The sequence below is a fragment of the Squalius cephalus genome (assembly GCF_949319135.1).
Source record: "Squalius cephalus genome assembly, chromosome: 13".
Lineage (NCBI taxonomy): Eukaryota > Metazoa > Chordata > Actinopteri > Cypriniformes > Leuciscidae > Squalius > Squalius cephalus.
Window position 1 is genome coordinate 13968647 of NC_137134.1, and position 23320 is coordinate 13991966.

The 23320-nt window shown below is 39.7% G+C and overlaps 2 protein-coding genes across 2 annotated transcripts in view; both read right to left on the bottom strand.

Moving 5' to 3' along the window:
* Positions 1 to 16008, bottom strand: part of LOC307170500 (uncharacterized protein) — a gene marked incomplete at its 3' end in the record, with an annotated part of 41243 nt that extends 25235 nt beyond the window's left edge. The window contains exons 1-2 of the mRNA XM_079891621.1: positions 15967 to 16008; positions 15400 to 15440 (exon numbers count right to left, since the gene is read on the bottom strand). Of these exons, the coding sequence (XP_079747747.1) occupies positions 15400 to 15440; positions 15967 to 15977 (52 nt within the window). The 5' untranslated portion in view covers positions 15978 to 16008. The remainder of the gene's footprint in view (positions 1 to 15399; positions 15441 to 15966) is intronic.
* LOC307170501 (neoverrucotoxin subunit beta-like) lies at positions 1052 to 3053 on the bottom strand (the record flags this gene model as incomplete). The annotated part of the gene is made up of 2 exons (XM_079891622.1): positions 2967 to 3053; positions 1052 to 2793 (listed from the first exon to the last, which is right to left on the bottom strand). The coding sequence occupies exons 1-2, from the start codon at positions 3001 to 3003 to the stop codon at positions 1052 to 1054; spliced, it is 1779 nt and encodes a 592-aa protein (XP_079747748.1). The 5' UTR covers positions 3004 to 3053.
* Positions 16009 to 23320: the final 7312 nt, after the last annotated feature.

Genomic DNA, 23320 nt, shown 5'->3' on the forward strand with positions numbered 1-23320 from the left:
GAATATAATATGAATATATTTGTTAAATATATTATTAATATTAATCTTAATCACTCTGTTTTTAGGGATGACTGATGTCTTTCTGCAGAAATGCCATCATACAGTGGGATTAAGAGCCAACAGTTTTTGTGTGTTAAGTTGATTATTTTTGTGTGTTTTGTTTATTATTGTTATTGTTTATTGTTTTATGTCAGCTAAATTTATAAATGTCCTATTGGTTTTCATACAGAGAAATGTATGTTTTACTTGTTCAAGGCTTTGTATTGTATTGGTATTGTGTCTTTGTATCATATGAATTTAATATGATTAAGTACACTAGCCTACATTAGACATCAAATACATAATATACTCTGTCTTTAAGGACTATTCGTAACAACATGAACGAAGGAAATAATACTTTCATATATATACAGTCAAATGAGAAATACTTTACAACATGTTACCACACCTGTTAGGAAATATGGTTGTAAATACAAACATTGACTGTGTGAAAGAAGCAAATTATATATATATATATACAGTGCTATGCATAAGTTTAGACAACCATGCTAAAGTTGACTAAAAAGAGGAATAAAAAATCATATTTTGCAAATTGAACTTAATGCCTTATTTAAAAAAATTAGGAAAAATCCAAGTTTGGGCACCACTATGTTAAATTCCCATAGAGGCAGGCAGATTTTTATTTTTAAGTATTTTTAAAAAAAAATTTTTAGGATACTATGCATCCTGATAAAGTTCCCTTGGCCTTTGGAATTAAAATAGCCCCACATCATCACATAGCATTCACCATACCTAGAGATTGGCATGGTTTTATTTCGGTTAGCCTAAAAGCTAGTTTGATTTGCATTGAGAGCAATGCAAATCAAACTAGCTTTTAGGCTAACCGAAATAAAAAAATTCCTTAAAGGTTGGATTTTTCCTAATTTTTTAAAATAAGGCATTAAGTTCAATTTGCAAAATATGATTTTTTATTCCTCTTTTTAGTCAACTTTAGCATGGTTGTCTAAACTTATGCATAGCACTGTATATATAATTATTTTTATTTTTTTTTTTAAAGATGACACTTACTTGAAGACTGTATGGGGCCAATAGTGTCGCTGGCTTCACTGACTCCCACTTTACCCACTATCCTGTAGCGGATTAAGTACTGCTTTCCAAACTCCAATCCAGTCAGAGTAAAGACTTCATCAGCTGTGTTTATGATAATCCACTGTTTCTCAGAGCCAGAATCTGCTTTCACCTGCTGGTACTCCACTCTGTACTGCACAGTTTCTCCAGTTGGGGACTTCTGCAATTTCAGGGATACACTGTCCTCCAGGACCTTCTCCACTTCTGGTGGGGGAGGCTTCGACACGGGCTGGAACTGTGTGTCTGTCAGGTTCCCTGTTTCATACAGATAGATAGAGGAGCCTGGACTGGAGAGTTCGGAGATGGCAGAAATAATGAATCGAAATCTCTTTTCATCTTTATTAGCCTCTGAAAAACTTCTGAAAAGAGATAAGTTCTTTCTCATTTTTGAGATGATATCAGGATGGTTGAACCACTTTCTAATAGATGCTAACGTGCTAGAATGAGGTTTCATTACCACATTTAGCCCTTTAAACTCATCAGATTCCAGAAAGTTCTTCAGAGTTGTGAGATCTGGGTCTTCATACCTCAGAGATGTGAAGGTCAAGCACACCACAACATCAATATTAGGATTAAAGAGGATGGTGTTGAGTCGGTTTGAGTCTTCAGTTTTGATTCCCTTCAGTATCTCAGTGTGAGCACTCAAGAGGTTAAATTCAGCCTTTCGATGATCTAACCACTCGTTAAGTATGTCAGCATTAAACGGGGAGCTATAGTGGATTTTCAGGATGTTTTCCAATGAATTTTGCTCCATCTCTCCTCCTCGTATAGCAGGCAAGACCTTGGCCACTGCTTTCAGGAACATCGTTTTGTAAATGTTAAGAGAGCCCTTAAATAAACGGAGCCTCTCTTTGATGTCTTTGAAAACATTTACAATTGGTTTTCTAGAAAGGTCGTTGCATGTCCTCTCAACTTCTCCCAGCCCCTCGATTATATCTTCAGTGTTGAAAACCAGACTTGAACTAATTTCTCTCTCCAACTGAGCTGCTTTTGTATCCAGTAGAGAAAGAGGATAGAGCCAGACTTTTATTGGAACTGCATTCTGTGGATTCTCCTTCAGTATAGTGGGGAGCTTCTTGTACACCTCTAGGGCCTCCATGTAAGTGGTGGGGTTCTGATCAAGGCGGACGTCACCATGAAATGTGCAAGCAGTCTTCTCAGCCACTTTCTTTTGACCATCTGTCATGTTTATAGCTCCTTGTCCCTCAATGGAAAATTGAGGAATGTTCTTGACCATGACATTCAGTTCTCCCTCAATCTCCTGCTTTTCTTCCCCTTCTGAAAATGTCCGATCAAACACCATGAAGGCCTGAGCTCCGTATAGTACACCTGTGACCACATGAGTTGCAGTTTTCTGGTCAAAGACCTGAGGGTAAGTGAACTGACCCAGATGGCTCATAGAGAGCTGTTCGTATCTTGTGCTTTCGCTGTAATACATTGTAACTCTGGACTGTTGGTTTGAAGATTTGGTATTACGCAGGAACTTGGCAGATCCTCCCACCTCCACCAGCCCTCCCAAGAAGCTGGCCTTCAGGGAAGCACTCACATCCAGGAGACTGGACTTATCAGAGAGTGAGTCGGAGCTACTGAACTTCAAATCTGTCCTGGGCTGTGGATGACTGTCCAAATCTTCTCTCAGTGATTTCTTATCCCACAGAGTGACACCTGAAATGACAGATTACTTTTAGATTTATGTACGAGGAAGTGATTTACTGTTGAAGAAACATGCAGGGTTTGAAGTGTTGTTACACAAGGATTTGTAATTAGTGATACAATATTTCATGAAGAGGGGAAAATAAACTTTTAAAAAAAAATTATTTTAAGTTTTTGTAAAGCACCTGGAATGAAGGTATCCTCGCAGCAGTCATACAGCATACCAGGAAACAGAGGTCTTCCTAGAGCTGCCACTTCAATGGTCTGTGATGCCAAGGCTGCAGTAAATAACAAATAAAAGGTATAATTTTATTTAGAATATGTATCATATATTAACACAATTATATCTGATGATAATGAAAACTGTTTAAGTTAAAAAAAGCAACAATTCGAGCAAACAGCTGAGAAAATCACGTTTTTGTCAAAGACTACATCTAGATCTAATTCAGAACGATGATCGAAACATAGATTGATAGAGTAGATTGAGTCAACACCCTCAAAGTTTGCACAGTCCTATGTCCTGGGTCGACTTTTCATTTGGTAACATTAGGCAGATTTGATATTTTGATAATCCAGTTTTGATTACCAGTTTTGGTAACATAAGGCAATTTTGACATCTTCTAATCTTCCAGAAGATGCGTAATAGTGTCCCCTACCGTAAAACATTGAAAAAGTGGAAATTTCCGTCAATGGTGGAGAAAGAATTAATAATGAAGAAATCCATTTTAAAGCAAGCAATGAAGCCATAGCAAGCACATGGCATGGCAAAGAAAATGGTCAAAGGAAATACAGAATTAAACTTTCAACCTTCAGGTCAGTTTAATTATATCATATAAAATTCTTAATTTGCATGTACACATTTAAAAGACGCTTTTATCCAAAGCAACTTACAATAGAGTCTCTTACATCAATCACCAGAGCGAGCTGTGTTAGCGCCCCCTATTCAGGCAGATGCAGCAGTTCCTGCTTTTGGCAGAAACCAAACTGCTCTCCCATTACCCCTTTTCCACCAACAAGAACCGGGTGCTGGTTCAGAGCCAGAGCCAGAGCTGGTTCAGAGTTGGTTCGACTGACGAGCTTACTAAGAACCGGTTTGCCTTTCCACCGGCTAGAGAGCCACAACAGAGCCAGATCTTACGTCACTGTATACGTCTCATGTTGCCCAGCAACCGCTAGTGCGGTAGCGCCAAACACAAACACGCCAGGCTTGTTCGAGATGCATCGGCTTCTCGCAGATCGATCGCCGCATGACATCAAAGCACTGCGATAGCGATCTAAAAGCACAAGGAGTCGTATGCTCTCCAAACACTCCCGCAGCTCCGATCGGTCCTAGCCGCTCCGATGCATCTCGAACAAGCCATCAACAATAACGGACGTTGCAATACTATGGATGCTCATGGGTTTGCAAAAATACATCGGAATCCAACGCGTTCGTGCAGCTCGCCGTAACTTACATAGACGGATATTATAATCGAGCTGCTATTAGCTCGACTAGCTGCTATTTAAAAATGGCGGTCACAAGTTTCTATTCGTCTTGTTGGTCACGGTAACCCCGCCCCCAGCCCCTGACGCAAGTGGTTCTTTCTTGGCTCCGTTCTAGACCCTGCAATGATTTGGTGCTACTTAAGAAAACAGTTTTACTGGTTCGGAGCTGGTGCTTTGGCGGTGGAAAAACAAAGAACCGATTTGAAACTAGGCTCTGGCTCCGAACCAGCACCAGCTCTGCCTTGGTGGAAAAGGGGTACCAGAGGGCAATTTACATTCTGGCTGGAGATTTGGAAACTTTGTGTCTTATCCCTGAAAGGTAACAGCTCATAGATCAGATGAATTTCAGGCATGTCAGAAATTTTGGTCGCTCCTTGTGACTATATCGCAAAGTTGAAGCAAAGTTACGAACCGATTGCCCTAAACGTTGCCTTAAGGGCGTAAAAGGTCACTAATATATCTGGGTGCGAGACCAAATAGGGCCAAGTAAACAAAAGTCAAAATTTTTAAATCCACCCCGAATTTCACTGGGAGCCAGTGTAGAGATACCAAAACTGGGGAAATATGATCCCTTTTTCTTAATCCTGTTAACAGCCCGGCTGCAGCATTTTGGACGAGTTATAGACAGGATAATGCAGTTTGGGGCAGATTACTATACAATGAGTTGCAATAGTCTAAGATTAAATAAATGAGTGGATCACAATTTCCAAGTCAGTATGGGAAAGGAAAGTTTTTATTTTAGCAACTGATCTCAGATGGTAAAACTACTCTTTACACCAGCACTGATCTACTTATTGAAAAGTAGAGATGAGTCAAAAATCACTCCAAGGTTCCTCGTATGACCTTGAACATTCAACGATAACAGGCCTAACTGGACAGCAAGGCCAGGTAAACGGGACAAGGAGGAACCTAAGATCAAGACTTAAACAATTATTAGCCAGCCAATGTTTGATATCTTTAAAACAATTTAAGGCTTTCTCAGATGAGCAATTTTTGTCTATTCTCACTGGGAAATAAAATTGGGAATCATCGGCATAAAAGTGATAAGATATGCTGTACTTCTGAAAGATAAAGCTCAGGGGAAGCATATAAAATGAAAACAAGCAGCATTTATCAGGGTTCAAGTGGTTTAAGGCCTTTAAGCACATGCATAAAAAGATATTATGTTTTATTTAGCAAGCATGTAAACACTTAGAAACCAAAAGTAATTTATAAAAGATCATATAAGAGATTCAGTCAAGAATCATTTTGTACAGACGTAACTATGTTGGATTGATGTTTATAAGGACGTTCATCCATAATGCATTGTCAGCATTTGAAAGATTATTATACCTTTTGGTGGACAAATGTGCACCTATGAAAAAATGTACAGTGATTGTTAATGAGTTGAAAAACATTATGTTTGAGAGAGATGTGGCAAAGGGTACAGCAAAAAGAACTGGGAACAAGGAGGATTGGGATGTCTATTGCAAATAAAGAAATCAAGTAACTAAAATTAATAGGAAAAAGAAACATGTTTTACAAAATTAAAATAAGTGAATGTAAATATGATTGTACAAAAATGTGGAGTACAAGCAATGAAATAATGGATAGGAAATCAAGTCAAATTACTTATTTTATTGATACAGGTGAGTCATTTTTAACTATTTTTAAACCATATGAAATTTGAAATTATTTTAATGATTTTTTCATAAATAAAGTTGATAAATAAAGAGAAGAAATGTTGTTTGACCAGTTTGTCACATCTTTAATATCAGTATTGAAAAGGGGATTTTTCCTTTAGCTTGAAAAGATGCAAAAGTTATTCATGCAGCACTGGGTTTTAATGGTCATAATAGTCGACCAATAAGTTTGCTACCAGTTCTTAGCAAAGTATTGAAAATGATAGTTTGTGAGCAAATTCAATTATTCTTTAAGGAGAATAATTTGCTCTCTAATTTTCAGCATTTGAGAGAGCACAGATTGATGACAATAACTTAGCAGGAGCAGTATTGTTAGATTTTAGCTTAGCTTTTGATGTAGTGGGGCCTGTTTCAGAAAGGAGGTTCAACCAACTCTGAGTTAAAACTTGGAACTCTGAGTTGACTTACTCTGAGATGGGAAACTCTGAGTTTTCGGTTACAGAACAGCTAAAATGAGTTAGTTCAATCAACTCTGAGTTGACTGACTCTGAGTTAAGCGCGTGCACCACAACTATAAAAAGCCATTATCAGTGGAGCGCAGATATTATGAGTCATTATTATGTCATTATTATGAGCTTCTGCAAGCATATGGAGAGTACAAACACATATTATTATTATTTTTTAAATATCAGCTCCAGCAGCGAAGGACAGAGGGCGAGCTAGGGAGAAAATAGTTGCTTGAGTGCATAAGTTTACATTTTAATTACTGTTATACAGTGTTGGGTGTAATTAATTACCAAGTAATCTAAATACTGTAATTTAATTGAAGTGATTACTCTTAATTGTTCTGTAATTTAAAGTAAAACCTGATGTAACTGCATTAGACTATAGAACAATTCTCTATATTTAACCCTCTGGGGACCAAAAACGCGCCCGCGCGTTTTGCTCGTTTTTTTTTTTTTAGCAATGAAAATAAACACTAAATGCTCTGTTAATTTTGATCTTTCATTTTCGTGTAATACATCAATCGATCCTGTTCAGTGTCTATTTTTTTTTCTGTATATATACTCACAATAAAAATAAAGTGTTTTGCTTTTTGACAAATAAAGAAAAATTAACATGATGCGATTTCTGCCTTCTCTCTGTCAGTAAACTCCCATTTGAAACGCGTTCGAAAATGATCTATAACTCCGCGAAAATTCATTCAAACAGGCAAACAGACCCACGGACATAAAGCTTGAGATCGCATCTTTTAAATGAAGTCATTTATATAAAAAAACAAATATTCTCAGCTTCTGTAATCTGTATAAAAAGAGAGCGACTCCAGTTGACCTCATTACGAGATGATTCACAGTAATGTGACCACGCCCCGGAGAGCGCGTGCTATTCAAACGCAAATTCTGAGAACTATTTCAGACCTGTGAAACGCTCACATCAGCTGTAAACACAGCGCGTTGCGACTCCTCGCGAGTGAGACATTATAGCCTACCTTATGGAGAAACGATTCCTCAGAACAGTGCTGATGAGGAGCAATATGTCCTGAAATGAGGAGCAGATTCCGCTGAGGAGTGAGGTAGGCTGTTTTCTTTTCTCACGTGTGGAATAACATTGTGGAATAACGTTAGTGTAGGCCCATGTAAACCGCAAAAAGATTAATCGCATTTCTATAATATGACTCGCCTTTCTGTGAGATGAATGAAGGGTACATATTTGTAAAGACTGTTTAGCCTAAATATGAATCGCGTGTCTGTGTGTAAAATAATAAACTGCTTTGCTATAGCCTACTGAGATGAGTAAAAATCGACTGGAATATGTTGAAATAAAATGTATTTGTATAAGCAACGTATTAAACTGAAAATTAGCATTTATATGCCCTAATATTTAATAAAAACAACGTTACAGTCAGGCGAAGTATGAAAGACAACATTTTGTTGACTAGACTAGGGTACAGTTTTTAGGCTACTGTAGAATATACCGCCACATCAAAAAAGCTTTTGTTTAGCAATTTCTGCTCATATCTAACGTTATATATATATATATATATATATATATATATATACTATTTTTGTCAAAAATAAAGTCATAGACTAAGATGTTAGATGTTCCAATGTTGGCTATATTCAAACTAATGAATATATATGATAAAATGTAGGCCTATAATCTTTTTTCTTTTTTTTTTTTTTTACAAAGAAAGAGTACACTTGAAATATTGTTGAAATTGTAATTATTGTTGTAATTGTAACATTTTTAATAAAATAGCAAAACATATTTACAAGAGAGATGTAAGCGAAATCTTAAATGGTCAATATAAGTCTTCTTCTAAATACATCTTTTGTCCTTGCATTGTGGCTCAGTCAGTGTCACACCTGAATGAATGGCTCATTAGGCAGAGTCATTATGCAGAGTGGGTGGGACACTGTAATCTAAGGTGTAAACTACTCCTCCCCCTCGCATAATGGATTTCCAAGCAAAACCTGTTGTACACCATTTAAATCAATGTATTTTTTTTTTGTGAACGATAAAGCAAGACTATTTTCACATAATTTTGAAGCTAGAACTCAAAGGGACAACATCCATTAGTCAAAAGTCTTGTGGACACATATTTAATATGTGTTTTGTGGTCTTAATTCAGCAACTTTCATTTTTATTTTTTCCAATAACCACGCATAAACATTATTCTCTTAAAAATACAAACATCTACATACACGTTGCTCGCATATTATGGTAGCCCTGTTTGTGCTATATAGAGTGAATTTACACCTTAGCCAGTAACATGTTTATAAATAACTGAAAAAAGCACAAATGTCAAGGCATGTCAGAACATCTCAAGGGCCCCAAAAACACCTTGGTCCCCAGAGGGTTAACATACATTTTAAAAGGTATATTTTTAATGTAATCTTCTCCCTCTACACACTTTGGTCAATTCAAGAATAATTCATGCAATTGTATATTGTTTATTTGAAAGCATTAAAAGTGCAGTATTTTGTCTCTCCTTGTATCGTTCAAGTGGTTGAGGTTGATATGGGATTTAGTAATTAGTAATAAGTAGACCAATACTTTCTAAAGATAGTCATTATTACATGAATCTAATTACACTGTTGAAGATGTCATTAGAGTAACTTGCCCAACTGTTATAATATCAGAGGTGAAACTGGAAGAACAGTATGTTATTCAACCTAATTTTAATTCTCATGTAGGTGCAATCCTGCAGGTATTAAAAGAACATGGCAGCAGCTGAAAATTAAATATAAAAACATAATTCAATCAAGTAAGGCTTGAGCATATCATGGGTGAAGGCTACCTGACTTTACAAACATTTGACATATTAAATAAATAGCATCCAGTGTCTAGCAGTGCAGCAGCATTTTTGGCTGAGGGAATTCCTGGAGGGACTTCAGAGCCAGTCACTCCCGAAGATCTAAGGGTCTTCATAAAATGTAAGAGGTTTACATGTGTTATTTTTTATATAGGCTATTTTTGATATTTTCATTTATTTTACTTTGGGTTCGGTTTTTTTTTTGGTCCCAACAGATTCTGATGGTAATATCTGTCTTTTGGAGCCTCCTGTCCCAACAGAACCCCAGGCAGTTGTAAGTAGCCGACTCAATACACCAGAAATTATGACAATAGTGTTATAAAGTGTACTCAACCAAATGCTCATCTTCACAGGAGGATAAAGAGTTTCTGCTGCCTAAGAGAGGCCTACAGAGGTAATGTTAATATTATGTGTCTACACATCAATTGCCCTGTCCCAAATGGCACACTTCATATGCACTTTCGGTCTTGTGGACTTACAATGGCTGCCGCGTACGCGTGTCCGTTAAGTCCGTGAGACTGTAGGGTGTCCCATTTGTCATTTTAGGCCTTAGAAGGGTGCTCGCGAGCGCGCCCTTTGCGGTCAATATGCTGATATACACAGTTCAGTGATTTTCAGTAAATGCCACAGTTTAATTCTGTAGAATTTGTTCAGAACTACATTATGTAACTCTAATCTACTACTGTATTTTCAGTTGCCAGTTAAGGAGTCATATAGACTTCATCCATCCATCCATCCATCCATCCATCTTCTACCGCTTATCCGGGGCCAGGTCGCGGGGGCAGCTGTCTAAGCAGGGATGCCCAGACTTCCCTCTCCCTAGACACTTCCTCCAGCTCTTCCGGGGGGACACCGAGGCGTTCCCAGGCCAGCCGGGAGACATAGTCTCTCCAGCGTGTCCTAGGTCTTCCCCGGGGTCTCCTCCCGGTGGGACATGCCCGGAACGCCTTCCCGGGAAGGCGTCCAGGAGGCATCCGGAAAAGATGCCCGAGCCACCTCAACTGACCCCTCTCGATGTGGAGGAGCAGCGGCTCTACTCTGAGCTCCTCCCGAGTGACCGAGCTTCTCACCCTATCTCTAAGGGATCGCCCAGCCACCCGGCGGAGAAAGCTCATTTCGGCCGCTTGTATCCGGGATCTTATCCTTTCGGTCATGACCCACAGCTCATGACCATAGGTGAGAGTAGGAACGTAGATTGACTGGTAAATCGAGAGCTTCGCCTTGCGGCTCAGCTCCTTCTTCACCACGACAGACCGGTACAGGGACCGCATTACTGCAGAAGCTGCACCGATCCGCCTGTCAATCTCCCGTTCCATCCTTCCCTCACTCGTGAACAAGACCCCAAGATACTTGAACTCCTCCACTTGAGGCAGGAGCTCTCCACCAACCTGAAGCGGGCAAACCACCCTTTTCCGACTGAGAACCATGCTGCCGCACTAAGGCAAAAGGTCGTAACTTCAATTTTTGGCAAAAATGAGTTATTGTAATTTTTAGGACAATAAACATAAGTTTTATCATGTAGACAAACATCAAGTTTCAATTCGATTGTTTTTTGGGTGGAATAAGATTATGTTTTTGCCGTAACTTCAAAAAGCCAAGGGGAAACTATGGTAGAAGCCCGTAACGTCAGTTACGGCTTTATGCCTTCGTTTCTCGCTGCTCCTGAACACTCGAATGAAGTTACGGGTGCGCTGCCGTGAAGTTACGGCACTCTGCCTTCTAACCGACCATCAAAGTATTGCCGCGCTGGAGTTACGGGGTTATGATGTAGCAATTAAATCACCTCAGACACACACGTACATTTTTCACAGTGATTGCTTTTGTTAGGTTTGAAGAATGGCATACTCTCGGGGAAAAATGATGGTGGAGATGGCTTTGAATATTTAACATCCAATAATAGCTAGCGGTAGCCTTAAGCTAGTGATACTACTACACAAACTAGACACAAACACTTTTCGAGCCATAATCAACAATTTATCCAGTAACAAACGCTGAATAGAGCAGGCTTGTATGATATCTTAATTCACAGCCCGTAATACAAAGCTACATGTACAACTGAAATAAAATATGCTTCATAGCTAGCTCTCGCCTGCCAATGACAGTCCACTGACTGAAAACTACGCTAGTTGGTTGGTTGGAGCCGCAACGACACACCCATTATACACCAGCAACAGGAATAATTTAGAGCCTACCTTTTGTTGAACCTTGGTTAAAATCCATGTCAAACAACCGACGAGAAGGCAAATCCATTACATCCACCACGAGTTTTTAATACTTGCTACCGGCTCTAAAACTGAAGTGTGTGTGTGTGTGTGTGTGTGTGTGCGCGCGTGCGTGCGTGCGTGAGAAAGAGAGAGGCGCGGACGCGAATCGATCCCACTGTTCGATCGCGCCCGCACCTCTCTCTCTCTCTCTCTCACACACACACACACCGAGTCACACACGCGCGCACACACACACACACACACACACACACACACACACTTCAGTTTTAGAGTCAGTTTTTCAAAAAAAACTTTAAATGTTCCACATCTTTTATACTTTAGTGATGTTAATCAACTTTGTTTTATGAAATTCATGTTAATTAAAACCATTCATACTTTTCCAACTATTCTCACTACTTTAACTTCTTGTTGATACATGTAAAGCCATTTTTCATATTGCTTACATTTTAAGCATAACATTGGCTATAAAATAGAAGTTAAGGTCTTTTGCCTTGGTATGACCGATTGTCATTTTGTGGGCAATGCTAAGGCAGAATACAGTAACTTCCGAAAAAGGGTCAAAGGTCAAATTTGAGTTCAACATTTTTTTGTAGATGGGTTAATAAAGGTATACACTACAACATGTGAAAATTACAATATTATACCTATAACTCAATTGCCAGGACATTAAGATAACTTTAAAGTCATTTTTCTCAGTTTCACACTCTGGTGAGTTAAGGTCTTTTGCCTTAGTAGGGCAGCATGGCCTCGGATTTGGAGGTGATTTTGATTTTCATCCCAGCCGCTTCACACTCGGCTGCAAACCGTCCCAGTGCATGCTGGAGGTCCTGGCCTGATGAGGCCAACACGACAACATCATCCGCAAAGAGCAGAGATGAAATCGTGTGGTCCCCAAACCTGACCCCCTCCAGCCCCTGGCTGCGCCTAGAAATTCTGTCCATAAAAATTATGAACAGAACCGGCGACAAAGGGCAGCCCTGCCGGAGTCCAACATGCACCGGGAACAAGTCTGACTTACTGCTGGCAATACGAACCAAGCTCCTGCTCCGGTCGTACAGGGACCGGATAGCCCTTAGCAAAGGGCCCCGGACCCCATACTCCCGGAGCACCCTCCACAGGCCGCCGTGAGGGACACAGTCGAATGCCTTCTCCAAATCCACAAAGCACATGTGAATTGGTTGGGCAAACTCCCATGAGCCCTCCAGCACCCTGTAGAGGGTATAGAGCTGGTCCAGTGTTCCACGACCGGGACGAAAACCACACTGTTCCTCCTGAATCCGAGGTTCTACTATCGGCCGGATTCTCCTCTCCAGTACCCTGGCATAGACTTTCCCAGGGAGGCTGAGAAGTGTGATCCCCCTATAGTTGGAGCACACCCTCCGATCCCCCTTCTTGAAAAGAGGGACCACCACCCCAGTCTGCCAGTCCAAAGGCACTGTCCCCGACCGCCACTCGATGTTGCAGAGGTGTGTCAGCCAAGACAGCCCCACAACATCCAGAGACTTGAGGTACTCAGGGCGGATCTCATCCACCCCCGGTGCCTTGCCACCGAGGAGTTTCTTGACTACCTCAGTGACTTCAGCCCGGGTGATGGACGAGTCCGCCTCCGAGCCCTCAGCCTCTGCTTCCTCAATGGAAGACGTGGCGGCGGGATTGAGGAGATCCTCGAAGTATTCCTTCCACCGTCCGGTGATATCCCCAGTCGAGGTCAACAGCTCCCCACCTCCACTGTAAACAGCGTTGGTAGGGCACTGCTTCCCCCTCCTGAGGCGGCGGACGGTTTGCCAGAATCTCTTCGAGGCCGACCGATAGTCCTTCTCCATGGCCTCACCGAACTCCTCCCAGGCCCGAGTTTTTGCCTCCACAACCACCCGGGCTGCAGTCCGCTTGGCCCGTCGGTACCCATCAGCTGCCTCAGGAGTCCCACAAGCCAGCCAGGCCCGATAGGAATCCTTCTTCAGCTTGACGGCATCCCTTACTTCCGGTGTCCACCACCGGGTTCGGGGATTGCCGCCTCGCCAGGCACCGGAGACCTTACGGCCACAGCTCCGAGTGGCCGCGTTGACAATGGAGGTGGAGAACATGGTCCACTCGGACTCAACATCTCCAGTCTCCCTCGGGATCTGGTCGAAGCTCTGCCGGAGGTGGGAGTTGAAGATCTCTCTGACAGGAGAGTCGGCCAAACGTTCCCAACAGACCCTCACAGTACGTTTGGGTCTGCCGAGTCTGTCCAGCTTCCTCCCCCGCCATCGGATCCAACAGCTCCGCCCCTCTCTTCACCCGAGTGTCCAAGACATACGGCCGGAGGTCGGATGAAACGACCACAAAGTCGATCATCGACCTCCGGCCTAGGGTGTCCTGGTGCCATGTGCACTGATGGACACCCTTATGCTTGAACATGGTGTTCGTTATGGACAAGCTGTAACTAGCACAGAAGTCCAATAACAGAACACCGCTCGGGTTCAGATCAGGGGGGCCGTTCCTCCCAATCACGCCCCTCCAGGTGTCACTGTCGCTGCCCACGTGGGCGTTGAAGTCCCCCAGTAGAACGACGGAGTCCCCAGTCGGAGCACTTTCCAGCACCCCTCCGAGAGACTCCAAGAAGGCCGGGTACTCTGCACTGCCGTTCGGCCCGTAAGCACAAACGACAGTGAGAGACCTATCCCCGACCCGAAGGCGCAGGGAAACGACCCTCTCGTTCACCGGGGTGAACTCCAACACATGGCGGCTGAGCTGGGGGGCTATAAGCAAACAAACACCAGCCCGCGGCCTCTCACCATGGGCAACTCCAGAGTGGTGAAGAGTCCATCCTCTCTCGAGGAGTGTGGTTCCAGAGCCCAAGCCGTGCGTAGAGGTGATCCCAACTATCTCTAGTCGGAATCTCTGAACCTCACGCACAACCTCAGGCTCCTTCCCCGCCAGAGAGGTGACATTCCATGTCCCTAGAGCTAGATTCCGCGTCCAGGGATCGGGTTGTCTAGGCCCCCGCCTTCGACTGCCGCCCGATCCACTTAGCACCGGCCCCTTACGGTCCCTCCTGCAGGTGGTGGGTCCACGGGAGGGTGGCCCCATGTCGCTCCTTCGGGCTGAGCCCGGCCGGACCCCATGGGGGGAGGCCCGACCACCAGGCGCTCGCATACGAGCCCCAACCCCGGGCCTGGCTCCAGGGTGGGGCCCCGGCTGCGCCATACCGGGCGACGTCACGGTCCTCTGTTTTTTTGGCATCATAAGGGGTTTCTGAACCGCTCTTAGTCTGACCCGTCGCCTAGGACCTGTTTGCCTTGGGAGACCCTACCAGGGGCATATAGCCCCAGACAACATAGCTCCTAGGTTCATTCGGGTACTCAAACCCCTCCACCACGGTAAGGTGGCAGTTCAAGGAGGGGACTCCTTGAACTGCCATATAGACTAATATAGACTTCATCTTATTAAAAAAATATATATATTAATAAAATATATATATTAATAAAAGATTCATTTTATTAATAAAAATGTGCTGAAAGAATGAATGAGGTGTTTAAACACCGCTTCCTCTTTAAAAAAGGGGAGGAGACCGAAAGAAACTCTGGGTTTACCGAAGAAAACCTGCTCCCGACCAGGTTAGGTTCACAGAGTAATTTACCATGGTAGCTGACTCCGAGTATAAGTTACCTCTCTTTCAGAAACGGGCTTGTCTTACTCTGCTTTCTCAGGGTTGACATACCTCCCATTCTGAAACAGAAAACCCAGAGTTTCCCTCATTTCAGGGTTAACATACTCAGAGTTTTCACTTAACCTCCTTTCTGAAACAGGCTCCAGGACATTAAAGATACCGACACACCAGCAAAAGACATTTCACAGGAAGTTTTCCAACTGGATTATAATATTGCAGAAGTTATTATAACATTCTGTGCAGATGGTCAATTTTAACTAACTTTAACAGTCAGTGGCAGTAATTCATCTTTCAAATGTAATTTATTTAGATGCTTACCTTTGTTTATCAGCACCGCAAACACACAGATGAAGCCACAACTGCAGAAACAGAAAACATAAGTTTATTTAACTTAATTTAGCTCAATTTGAATAGTACGGTACAAACACTAAAGTCATGAGTTTGATTCCCACATAACACACATAATAGAGGTAAGATGGTAAGATAGGATAGTGTGTCCCTCCCATACCCTCCCAGTTTTATTACTGATGTCACTAAATGAATCTCTAAATATGTTACAAACTGGTAGTAAATGTTTTTAAGGGGACAACTTTACCCTTCTTATCCTAAACCCTTGAATTTACTTCAAATCAAACTACTATCAACTAAAACTCCCTGAACACCATTCAAACAGTTAATGCTAACTTCTAACCACTTAATCAAGATAATAGTTACATAAACCATGCATGTAAGCTTTATAATCATTCATTAACCAATTCAATGTTTTAACAACACTTAAATTTAGATTTCCTTTTTAATTCTAGTTTAAATAAAGCATTAGAACACGGGCAACAAGCTAAACCAGTGTGTCCAAACAGCGTTTCAATCTGCATTCAGCAAACAAACCTGATCATCATGGTGGACCAATATTATCAATATATTTTTAATTTGACTATACTTCTCACAAATTCTTTTGAAATTAGGGTGAAATACTACTGTTTACAACAGAAAGTATCATAGCTCTTCAGCTTCCGTGCGCCATGCATTCTGCGTATGACATCAGACGTAAGTGACGTCAACAGAAATCACGTGAACTGATCAGATATACGCAGATATTCGTTGAGTTTGAGTTTCATAAAAGTAGCAATACAACATTATTACAACTTCTTTGTCAAGGATAACACAATAAATTTGCATTAACTGTCCTTGTTTTTTTTTTTGTTTTTTTTACGAGACATTTTCATGACAAACCATGCACAAAAAAATAACTGTCACAAAAAAACAACAAAAAAACCCCACAAAATACACATATATTCAAATATATAAAGCCATCCAATCTAAAAACAATTTCTTCACTCTTATACTAAAACTAACATTATCCGTTAAAACCTTAATGTCCAATGTCCACTTATTCCACTCCTGCGCACATGTGTATTCAAACGTCCTATTACTATACAAAGTCTTACACTTACATAGATTCAGATGCATTATACTTTGTCTAGTATAGTGTCCATGTCTTACATTAACCCGAGAGAAATAGGAGTTAAAATACACTGGGACCCAATTATTAATTATTTTGTTGTATCATTTTTAGTTTCAGGAAAGCTAAAACACAACTTGAAAAAAGTTGAAATGACTGATTTTGATGTGTTGGTTCAACAAAAATCCACACTGTAAAAATCTCGTAAAAAACAAAACAAAACAAAAAAAACTTAGTACTATTTTCCCCTAGCTTTTTCTTGTTGACTCAACTTTTGTAAATAATAGTTATACGAACTGAAAATAAGTTGTCTGTGACACACAAAAAAACTTTTAGTTGAGTCAACTTGACATTATTTGTTTTCTGGAGAGGTGCAACTATTCTGTAACAAATCTTTTGTAGTTGAGCCAATTCAAAAATTTTTGTCTATAGGAAACAGAAGTTCTTATTAAGAATAAGGTTCAGATGTAGATTTTTTTTATTGAAAACGTTTGGTCACCATTTTGTTGATGAGCGTTTCCTTGAGTTGGGCAGTTTGACTCTTGGCATATTATGTGAGTTTGTGGTCTTTGTAACAGTGTATAACAAAACACATAATTTGTTGTAAAGAAAGCCATAAACAAAAATGATCAGCTGATCTATATAACAGCATCAGGGGAATAGTTGACTATTCTTATTCCTGAAAAGTGATTATTTGTGAAAAAAAAAATTATATTTACCAACAAACTTTAATGCAACTGATCAGACATTCTGAATTTTGATTTTTAAATACATTATGGGATTTTTTTTTTTTTTTTTTTTTTTAGAAACACAGACCTCAAGAATCAGCATATTAATCTCAACAATGGTGACATGTTTCATGCCACAATGCATGCTGGGACCCATGATTTTAATACTATGGTGGCTCCCAGCATGCATTGCGGCATGAAGCATGTCACCATTGTTGAGATTCATTTGCGGATTCTTGATGTGCGTGCGTGTGTGAGAGTGAGAGTGTGTGTGTGTGTGTGTGAGAGAAAATACATTTTTCCCTTATAATGTATTTTAAAATCACATTTCAGAATGTCTGATTTGCTGCAAGAAAATTTTGCTGGTAAAATATTAATAGAAAAATAATAAATTTTGATCAGAAATAAGATTAGTGATTTATTCTAGTTTATGAGGCTGAAAACTTGATCATCTTGGTTTCTTTTTTCTTAGCAACAAATTATGTGTTTTAGTAAACACTGTTACAAAGACCACAAAAAGCCAAGAGTCAAACTGCCCAACCAAAGGAAACGCTCATCACCAAAATGGTGATGACCAAATGATTTCCAATAGACAAAAAATGTTGAATTGGCTCAACTACAAAAGATTTGTTACAGAATAGTTGCACCTCTCCAGAAAACAAATAATGTCAAGTTGACTCAACTAAACGATTTGTTTGTCTCACTGACATCTTATTTTCAGTTTGTATAACTGTTATTTACAAAAGTTGAGTCAACAAGAAAAAGATTTTTTTTGTTCAAGCTCAAATTTTTTTTTTCAGTGTAAACGTCTTTCAATAGGTAACCATCCAATCTGCTGAAAGTGTACATTATCCACATGAGTAAAATAATGATTTACTAAAACTATTCTCAATAATTTATTTTGTGACTTTGTAAATTTGTCATCCACATACTGGATAAATCAGTCATCCATGAACAACACGCATGCTCAAGTTGACTTTGTACTAGACCTGTAGGAAGAACCGTTAAACTTAAACTTTAAAACTTTAAAAACTAGCATATCTATACATTTAATTTGAGCATTAACTTTTCTAAAACTTCCCAGTATTAGTGAAATGAACAGCAGTAAATGAGTAAATGTTCTCAGACTTACATGAGTATCTGAGTGAAGCTTCTTTCTTAAACTCCTCTGAGAAAACATTGTGTTCTGGATCCTGAAACATTTCTCTGAATGATGTCTCATATATTCCTGCTGTCACTGAGTCTTTAATACACACTCGTGCCTTGACTTTAGTGTATCTCTGTAACAGCAGAACAAGAACACCTACAGAAGAAAATGAAAGAGAGAATTGAAAACAACATTGTTAAATTTAGTGATAAAATTATTATTATTTTTTAAAATGAATTAACAAATGAATCTTCTACAACAATAAATTACCTGTTTTCTTTTTCATATCTGGGCTAAATCCAGAAAGATCTTCTTCACAGTTCCTCTCTCTTGTTTTCATCCTGACAGACTGAACAAGAGCTGAGTGACTCAAGACTGATATTCCCGGACGTCTGATGGGAGGAGAAACTAGTTAGATGAGCAGGTTGGAAAAGTACAGTGTGTTTTGTGGTTTTGTTTATTGTACATCCTCATCCTCATTCTAGAGAGAGAGAGAGAGAGAGAGAGAGAGAGAGAGAGAGATTTGCACAATTTGTTCAAAAGAAGTTCAAAATTTGCTTTTCAAACCTTGTGGTTTGACATATAGCAGGGCTATTCAATTGGTGGCCCGCCAATCATCTCCGTGCGGCCCGACGGCACCAACCTCCCTCCTCCTCTTTTCCTGCGGTGCGGCTAATTCAGTTTGATACTCGCTCCAATTGACCTGAGAAACGTTTTACGTGCGAATATTTCAGCAGTTATATACAGTGCTATGCATAAGTTTAGACACCCATACTAAAGTTGACTAAAAAGAGGAATAAAAAATCATCTTTTGGAAACTGAACTTAATGCCTTAATTTAAAAAATTAGGAAAAATCCAACCTTTAAGGACACCAATTTTCTTTGTGAATGAATAATGTATCGTAAATAAATAAATGTTCTTCCTTAAAATACAGGGTGCATAAGTTTGGACACCCCTATGTTAAATTCCCATAGAGGCAGGCAGATTTTTATTTTTAAGTTTTTTATTTTTTTTATTTTTTAGGATACTATGCATCCTGATAAAGTTCCCTTGGCCTTTGGAATTAAAATAGCCCCACATCATCACATAGCCTTCACCATACCTAGAGATTGGCATGGGGTACTTTCCATAAGATCATCTCTCAATGCAAATCAAACCAGCTATTAGGCTAACTGAAATAAAACCATGCCAATCTCTAGGTATGGTGAAGGCTATGTGATGATGTGGGGCTATTTTAATTCCAAAGGCCAAGGGAACTTTATCAGGATGCATAGTATCCTAAAAAAAAAAAAAACTTAAAAATAAAAATCTGCCTGCCTCTATGGGAATTTAACATAGGGGTGTCCAAACTTATGCACCCTGTATTTTAAGGAAGAACATTTATTTATTTATGATACATTATTCATTCACAAAGAAAATTGGTGTCCTTAAAGGTTGGATTTTTCCTAATTTTTTAAATTAAGGCATTAAGTTCAGTTTCCAAAAGATGATTTTTTATTCCTCTTTTTAGTCAACTTTAGCATGGGTTTCTTTATTTTCAAATATGTTTATTGAGCACCAAAATACAAAATGCACACAATGAGAAACAGTACATTATAAATATGCAACAGTGCTCACATTTTTTTTCCAGTTTCTCCCCCCCACACTTCCAACATTACATTATGGGTTTCTAAACTTATGCATAGCACTGTATACCCTCAAAATCCACTTTTCTCAGGATATAATTGTTTCTCTAGTAATTTGAATATTGTATTCGAAAGGAGATGCAAAGAAATTACACATTGCTGGGTGTTAGATTTTTTAGAGTCACTTATTTGCTTTAAAAAGTCTTTTAAAGTGTCAATGACGTCATACACATCGTACGACTAGAGATACTGCGTTACGGCAATCCTTCAGTCACTTTGGTGATTTCGCGCTCTGCACTTTCTTTTCACTCGAGCCGAGGCATCGACAGCACAGCTGACACAGGTAAATACACGTGCTAGACGAGTTTTTGATTTGTTTGTTTCTGGTCCCGCTTCGGATGCCACGATGCCATCAAGCGGTATCTCTGGTCGTAATCAGTCCTTCACTGACCAATCAGCGTTCATTAGCAGAATGCTAGCGTGTTATGGGCAACAACAACTCAACCTGTAAGAAATCGAAAGGACATAAGTACTCGTTCATTCAACTTTCGAAGTATAACCCATGCTGAACTTGCAAAACCTACAATCAAATCTGAGATTTCTCAACGGCAATCGGGTGAAAGAGACAAATTTAGCCGTATAGCCCCATAGACTCCCATTCAGTCTGCACTCATGGGCGATCGCCCCCAGTGGAACTCTGGTGGAACTACAACCAAAATTCAGTACAATAGGACTTAATAGGGAGTGGGCAGGCTCTCCGTAGACGGGCTCTGGTATAAACAAGGCTTCAGCCGTGCAGCGTAAGATACCATGGCGACGAACACCGATTAAAGCTAAGCTACTTTCATAGTACCTAAAACCCTGGGTTGGCGGAAACTAAACTGAAACATAGCTGGCTAGCCACCTAAACCGGCTTCATGGTATAGGCCCCCGGGGTCCGTTCTTCGTACGTCGCTAACTCACTTAGCTGGATTTGATTGTTGGTGATTTGGCATGATCCTGGATTGTTTGGTTCTTCAACGCTCATCCTGGACTTGCTGTCATAGCAACATGTGCGCAAACTTAAACCTGCTCGGGAGCAGCTTATTTCATGTTAACAGGATTAGACCGCGGCTTCATAAGCGGAGCTGATACGGGAAGTCCAGCGCAGCGCGATAGTGCACTTTCTGAGATATTGAGATATTGAGATAGATATATATATATATATATATATATATATATATATATATATATATATATATAGCCTATATATATTTTCTCGTGATTCGTGAGATTGTCGTTTTTTGTCGCTTTTATGTTTAAAAAAACAGGTTTATTTAGTTATTTATTTATTTATTTTTTCCAAGCCACTTAAGACCCAATGTTGTAAAGCAGTTTTTTTTTATTATTCTTTTTAGGTTATCATCATTTTTTTATGAAGATCATACAATCATGACCATGCCGATTACAGATATGTCACTCAGGCTTTACTAACGTGATTGGTACTATAGACTATAGGCTAAACCATAGACTGCCATCAAGGCCTCAATGAAGGGGATTATGTGAACAGAAAGGGGATTCACAATGTAAATGTGCAGCCCAGTTACTATTGTGATTCTTAATATTCCAGATTAGTAATATTATATAAAATAAAAAAAAGGCAGTTGACTAAAATCTTCCATATCACAAATGTGATAGCAAAATGGCCAGGATCTGTGCATGACTTAATCATTTTCAGAGATTCACATGTATGCACATTATTTGCAAGTGGTAAGAAAAGTTCCACAATTAAATATCAAGCTCACTGTATTACATACACTTATGCTGATCCTAACAGAACTGCATTTTTTCATAGGTGATTATGACATGTTCCTGCAGACAGGTGTTTTATGACCCCATTCCCTGACCCAAACCAGTTACAATGCAGCTCTAGCCAGGACAAGGGCACACAATGAAATGAACTTTGGCTAACTAAAGGGAAGATGTCAGTGTCTGAAAAGTCTGAGGGTTGCACACCTGACAGGGCCTGGGACATTGTTGCATGTGCAAAAACACTTTTCATTAAATGTTTAATAAAAGACTAATATGCTTAGTTCCTTGAGTTTTATTTCAATTGTTCTTTGTAAAGAAAAGCCAGTGGTCAAGTGCCTGCAACAAGAGATATTAGACACATGCCTCATGCAACAAATAAAAAGGAAAAGTTGTCTATACACTGCCCACCTGTAGGCCTATGGCTCCTCTGTCTGTGCAGACTCTTCTGTAGGCCTTTCTGTAGATGTGGAATCCTGCAACTTATATTGCAGCCATAAAGCATACAAGTATAAATTAAGTAAAGTTATTTATGCACTTGCAGGTAGGCTAGTTCCTCCGTATGACAGTTATCTGAGAGGGTTTATTCACTGGCCAGTGCAATGGAAACAAATGGACATTACAAAGTCTTATACTTTCTTTCCTTTGGAAAGTTAGAAAATGTCCACTTACTGCACATATTTCAGCCACCAGTTTCTTGGGAACAGATACAAGTGTTGGTGTATTATGTAAAAGTGCACAAAAGAGGAAAACACAATGTCATTACAATGAACTACACTGGGGAAAAATGTGATAACTCATGGCAAAATATTTTTACATTAACATAAGTTTATCAGTTTTCACTTTCACAAGTCAAAGCAATTCATCATTACTCAAGATTTAACAGTTGAAATGACTATACAGCCTTAATTTAATGCAGCAAAAATTATTTTACAGTGTAGGCTACTAAGATCTTTTCTTTTCTTTTTTTTTTCTCAGCCTTTTTCTTGGTTGCTTTTATAAACAGAACACCATTTATTTAACAGTGCCTTTTATAAAAGAGACTACTGTATAATATAACTAAAAATGACCATTATGTAGAATATTTTTGTACTTCACTTTTATTAGTTCCCATGTTCTAGTGTGGTGACTCTGACATTACAATGAACAAAGTAATTCTGCAATTATTAAAATTAAAAAAAAATAAGCTAATAAGTGATAAAAACATCTAACATGGCCACTTCTAACGGATTTAAATTGTCTGCTACTTTTTGCCAGCCCTCTCTCCTGGCTTTTGCAGACTTTGAGGTGTTCCCTGGCGTTTTGATTAAACATTAAAATTCCGAATAAACTTCGACTATTAGTTCTTGCTCTGCTGAAGAGAAAAACTGAGTGCGTTCTTTGGCCACGCTGAGCAGCCAATAGCAGCGTTGCTGATCAATGTTTCTACTATCGATACATATCCCCTTTTAACCAGCGCATGAACGCGCAATTATCTCAGATAACACATTC